The 6,000-nt window shown below is 43.8% G+C and overlaps 1 protein-coding gene across 1 annotated transcript in view; it reads left to right on the top strand.

The window, feature by feature from the left end:
• The first annotated feature begins 234 nt into the window (after positions 1-234).
• Positions 235-6,000, top strand: part of tox3 (TOX high mobility group box family member 3) — a 40,774-nt gene continuing 35,008 nt past the window's right edge. The window contains exon 1 of the mRNA XM_068731140.1: positions 235-1,147. Coding sequence (XP_068587241.1) covers positions 1,046-1,147 — 102 coding nt within the window. The 5' untranslated portion in view covers positions 235-1,045. The remainder of the gene's footprint in view (positions 1,148-6,000) is intronic.

Raw genomic sequence — 6,000 nt, 5'->3', positions numbered from 1 at the left:
CATCATCAGAAAAGAAAGCATGCTGATATGCATGGTTTCAAATAATAAAATACATATTCATATGCAAAAAAAAAAAAGAATCCTATAATTGTAAATCATATGCCAACATGTCACATGGAGTTAAATGCAGTGTTTTAATGGGAGTGGCTACGTGTGTTTGGGGAGTGGCTGGCGTGTTCACACATTTTGCCTTGTTCATCACTACGACAGGCAGAGCCGTGGGCTGAACTCGAACACACACACACATACACACACACTGTACTACATCATATCCACTAATTGCACCATCTGTGGAGTGTTGTTTGGCTTGTTTTACAAACCTCCCAATCGCTCTATTTAGCAGAGGGGCTCGCGCAGCCAGCTAGCTACTTCCTACTCAAACCTGCTTCACCAACGAGTTTCCTAAGTTGGGAGAAATAAACTTCTGAGGGACACAGCGGAGGACAGGGGACACCTTTCTGAGTACTGGTACTGTTTTGACGCGCGGACTTACTTCGTGGTTATTACTACTTTGTTGCAGTTTTCCTTTTTTTTTCTTCTTTTTCCTGCGACTGAAGGGGGAGGAAAAGGAGGTGGACCCACGCTCAGTCGCCGGTCTCGTGGCTTCTTTGTATACAGCAGCAGCAGCAGCTGTGTGTAAATGCATGGGCACACAGCGTCTACTGCCGCTTGACGGACAGCTTATATTCGGCTCAGTCCAACCTTCACGTGGGCTTCCTGCGAGATGAAGCGGCCGAACCAGGTGTAGAAGAGGGATATCGAAACTTCACACCGAACCTTTCCCCCTCTTCCCTTACCCTGCCACAGTGTCTCAGTCGCCCCCCCACAACAAAGCTTGGGTCACTTTCACCGCCTCTCTTTCTCCGTCTCTCTTTCTCCGTCTCTCTCTCTCTCTCTCTCTCTCTCTCTCTCTCTCTCTCTCTCTCTCTCTCTCTCTCTCTGTGCGCTGGGATTGTACACGGCAGAAACAAATTGATCTCGGTTTGCAGAGTAGGCTAACGTTACAGCTACAGCTGCGCGGCTGTCTCACACACACACACACACCATGGATGTAAGATTTTATCCGACTGCTGGTGGGAATTCTATTCCGGGAGAACCAGCGAACCTGGATTTTGCCCACTGTTTGGGCTACTACAACTTCAACAAGGTGAGAAACACCCTCTGTGTTTGTGCTGTTGTCTAGTTCTGTGTTGTGTGACCACGCTGGTGCACCGTAACTGCACCGGGCTGAGGGATTATCCATCCATAATTAACTTGAATTAAAAGTAACCATATTTTCATTTTCTTAGTTGTTTCCCCTCCACTCTGACTAATAATTAGCCGCTAATCATTACTGTCTTTCTGGGAGTTGCTTAATTAATGCCTCCCTCTCTTGCCACAAACTTTGCTGTTGTGAACCACCAATGGAAATGAGAGCACGCGACAAGTGCACAGTGGCACACAGCGTTACTTTGGTCCAGCTCGGACCGGCCACGCTGCACTGCTGAACTCTCACCAGAGTGATGTGATCCACAGCCACGGGCGCTGTTGGCTATATATATACATACACACACACACACACACACACACACATAGTTACATGTTCCTAGACATCAGTGATGGAGCGGTGCATCAGCGATCTACGTGACAGAATGGCTGCATGCATTACAATGTGGTGAAAGTATGACACAGTGTATCGAGTGTCAAAATAAAATGCTCTGCTGGACTCAGATCCTGTTACAAGAACCTCAACAGGGGTGCAGTTAAATGCCATGTTATGCTTGTTTACCCTTTGGCATGTGGAGCTGCTCCTTTTCTACCACCCCCCCCCCACACACACACACACACACACACACAGACACACACTCATTACAACTTTATTCAGAGTATTTAGCTTCGGCACATCCGGGTTGCTACTGATGGCTCTTGGAGATTGTGCTTAAACAGCTGCGCATAGAATCACAAACACACGGAAAGAGATAGACGGCACACTTTAGATCTGCTCAGTGCATTTCATTTCATTGTGTTGAGCGCTTATCTTCAACATGGCATCAGTAAACCCCTCAGACTGTCATTCTAATAGAGGCAGCCACATGATGTACAACAGCGCTTTATCTACTCGCTCCCAGCTCAGACGGCCTGCATTGTTTACAAGTTTAGTTTATTCACTTCCCTGCATCTGTAGGCTGTACTGGCAGCCCTGTTCCTCACATTGCTGAGGTATGACATGTTTATTAACTCTCCAACTATGCGAGGCAGTGGTCATGTAAAACGCCGATGATACTTGGCGATTACTTTCTCAGTGATGTAACACTTGAACTATTTGCCCGGTTATCCATCGGTAGCATGCCTCCCTCGTACCACCAGCAAGAGGGGACATCACTTTGACAGACTGATGACACCAGTGCAGCGTTTTACAAAGTTTAAACAATGGTAGCCCCCTCCATACATCCCCCAACCCTCCTCGCGCACACAGGCCCCCCCCCCCCCAAATGCATTCAGCCCTATAGTGCTGTTTGCCCTTGCAATCTGATGCTGCTCTAAACAGTTACCAGGTTTGTCTCACTGTTTCATCAGCTCTTTTGTCATGTGGCCAAGTTGTCATATGTGCCCAATTTCATCATGTCTTCATCAGCCTTGAGAAACGCTAACTACATCGCTTTGATTTGGTGTAAAGAGTCGAAGTGCGATTTTTATCCCCGCTCATAAATTCCCCAGGTCAAGTGAGATTTTCCATCTGTAACAGTAATTGGCCACGATGCAAAAAGGAGGCTGAGAGCGAGAGGGGAGGGTGGCGAGAAGGTGCCTATCCAGTATCTCCACCAGTTATGTTTGGGGGGGGGAGAGAGGGAGAGTACAAAGCATGCATTTCATGCTAATTACAATGCCTTTTTCCATGGCGAACAAATAGCCGCTCTTACATGCATCTTTCAAATCAGCCTCCAATTTGTTTGAATCAGCTAGCTGAAAGGTAGCACAATGCATGGCGGCTAGTCCTCCAGAAGAAGTGGCGTGCTTACAAGTCCTACAGAACTGAGGCATTACTTCTGTAATCTATTTATAGGCTGTCACAGCACCTTTTTGCAAACAGCATGACTTTCACTGGATTCACAGTTTTTGATTTGAAAAGAGGCAATACTCCCTCAAAAACGCTGGCACAGGAAATGTTCAATTTTAATGACAACAGAGACAGAAGGGCCCAGAGGCACTTTGAAACATCAGAGAATCTTTTAAATTTACAGAAAAATCCAAACGAGTGGCACAAACTTAATTAGGTGCTGCAGTCATGACTAATGAAGCTGCCGTTTCTTTTGGCACCGAGATGAAGCAGAAACAGTGGTGCTGGAGAGAAACACGCCACAACTTCACACAGCTGAATGAATGAACTCAAGAAAGATCACTTGCTGTAATCACCTAGAAATATACTCAGTACCTTTTATCAAAACTCTCCTTACAGCAAATGTAAAGGCTGATTTCTGTCAGTTTTTACCATTTAAATGCAGAGCATTCAGGTTGGAGACGGGGATGTCAAAGCCGGGTCTGCTTCTCTTACGCTACCTTTACTTACGAGTGAACACTTATCAGCTATGCTCAAGGGCACACCTGCCGAGGACCATAGTTTTACTGATTGGTTGCTACTTCAAGGTGCGTTGTTTCCAATTTATCTGTGATAAAGACTCTTAGTTTCACTGGCTCTTTGGCTCGTGTTAAGAACACCTGGTTGTAGTCATTAAAATGTATACGAGCTGCCTTTTTTTTTAAGTTTAGACAACTTTGAATGAATACGCTGGCATCTAATCATCATTTATCCAATTTCTTGTTTTGGTAATGCCAGCGATGCGAGACAGTTGAAGTTATGTGGTTTTTCTGGGCAAGCTCCTCAGTCATGCACTGCGTCGAAGCAAACACAAGGAGCTGTCTGGATTTGACTGCTTTTGATATTTGCAAAAGTCATATGTTATTGACTTTAATGGTTTCATGAAATAGACTCAGTGTTATTCCCATATTTATGGCCATCTGGTCTATTTTTTTTTCTTTCAAGGTTTAATAATGTTTCAGATGCAGGCACCATTTAGTGTGGGCTTTCATTGCCTCCATCTGCAGAGACTGAAATTAACAACAGATGTTAATACAAACTCTTCACCTGCACCGGTGCTAACACTTGCACCACTGAGACGTCCTAATTCTTTGGGAATGGACCATACATCAGAGTAATTTAATGCCACAAGCATACAGACAAAGAGCTTCATAATACATTGTAGAGGGAAAGCTTCAAGCTAAACCAAAATCATCCTCTATTATTGTTGATGTTGAGCTTTGTAAGTGGACATGCAACTATTGTGCTCAGTAAACATTTCAACAGGCAAGTTCTCATCAGATCTAATCAATGGCAGCTTCTTTTCACTCCAAGTCACAATCCTTACTATTTTCATGAAATCAAACCCCATATGCGTCACCATTGCTGATCGACAGTTTTCGTGCATTAGACATTCAATTCCATTCATTGCCAAACGATACTGTAGCTTGTATTGGTAGTGGCGGGGTCTGCCATTCCCGATCTGGAGTCAAAAATCATACATTAAAAATATGTTTTCTATGGTGTAGTCATACATATTGGAAGTTTAGATACTATTGAATATTTTAAATGGTTTCGATAACAATTGTCAGCAGTATGGATACGTGGGACCAGATGTGCTTTCTGCTCACTCTTCTCTCAGAGAGTGAGTGGACACACACAACAGCTAATTATCTTTTAATAACAACCTAGTATTGAAATATTCCCTCTGGTATCAGAAATATCAATATTTTGAGGTGTTGTATCAGTTAGTAATTCCAGTATTGTGACAACACTACAAAAAAAAAGAGAGGCCATTTTCAGCTTCTTTTTTTCCCATCAGCGGGCTGAAGGCAACAGGCTGCACAACACCAACTACTCAGCAAGCTAACCAACTTTGCTGTGCCCTGATCTCAGGGAAGACTACAAGTGCCATGTTCAGCATGAAATCTGATTACGGCTGTAGTTATTATTGACTTCTTTATTAAATCAACGTTTAATAGTTTGTTTGCGCTGTAAACAAAAGCACCCGTTGTTCTTCTGTTGTATTACGTAGAAAGGAGCTGCTCAAACTTTATTTGATGCTGTTAACACGGTAACTCCGGTCGTCGTCAAATCCACTTTAAGTATGCCATAATAATCAGACAAAATCTCTTTTGCTGCACATATTCTACTTTTTCCTTTTTTAAGGAAAACTTAACATTGGAAAAAGCCACCCTGATATTTTGGTATTTATCAAATTCTTTGTATTTTATCATTAACCCACCTACGATATGAAACAATAAACAACAGCTAGGAAGTTGTTCAGACTGTAAGACTTGACTTGATGATGTAGGGGTGCAGCTGCAATTATCAGAGGATTTTATTAAGCCTGTAAAATGTGGTGACGGAGGTGAAACAGAAGCCTGCTCATGTAGGCCCCACTGACCCACGTATAGGTAAACTGAAAACAATTTAGATTTAAAGAACTAAGAGAAGGGCCTTAGTGAAGAACTGTACAGCAACACCCCCCCCGGCAGTAACATCTTAGTTTGGCCAAACCATAGTGAGCCAGGCCTCTTTTGTCTTTGCTGTCCTTTCCAAATCATCGGGAGGGAAGGGGTTAACACTCTGCTCAACAGGGGGGGGTCTTGTGCATCTCTCCAGTGTACACAGCTGGTGCCATTTCATCACACACATTCTAAACATATCCAAACACAGCTTTAAATGTGTGTGTGGGTGTGTGTGTGGGTGTGGGTGTGGGTGTGTGTGTGTGTGTGTGTGTGGGTGTGGGTGTGTGTGTGTGTGTGGGTGTGTGTGTATTGGGGGCTGGGGTGTAACCTCAGAGGCTTTCTGCTTTGTCAAACTCAGCAGTTGATGGATATGACTTCAAGGTGCATGTTAAATGTTTAAATGTCCGAGAAGTGAATAGCTGATGTGTTTTGCCGTGTCTTTTTAATTGTAGCCTGTCAGGAGATGTAGTTCAA

Source organism: Cebidichthys violaceus, unplaced genomic scaffold (genome assembly GCF_023349555.1).
Source record: "Cebidichthys violaceus isolate CVI_PGR_0920_01 unplaced genomic scaffold, fCebVio1.0.p SCAF_5, whole genome shotgun sequence".
Lineage (NCBI taxonomy): Eukaryota > Metazoa > Chordata > Actinopteri > Perciformes > Stichaeidae > Cebidichthys > Cebidichthys violaceus.
Note: the sequence above shows the minus strand (reverse complement) of the source record. Positions and strands in the feature narration are given on the sequence as shown.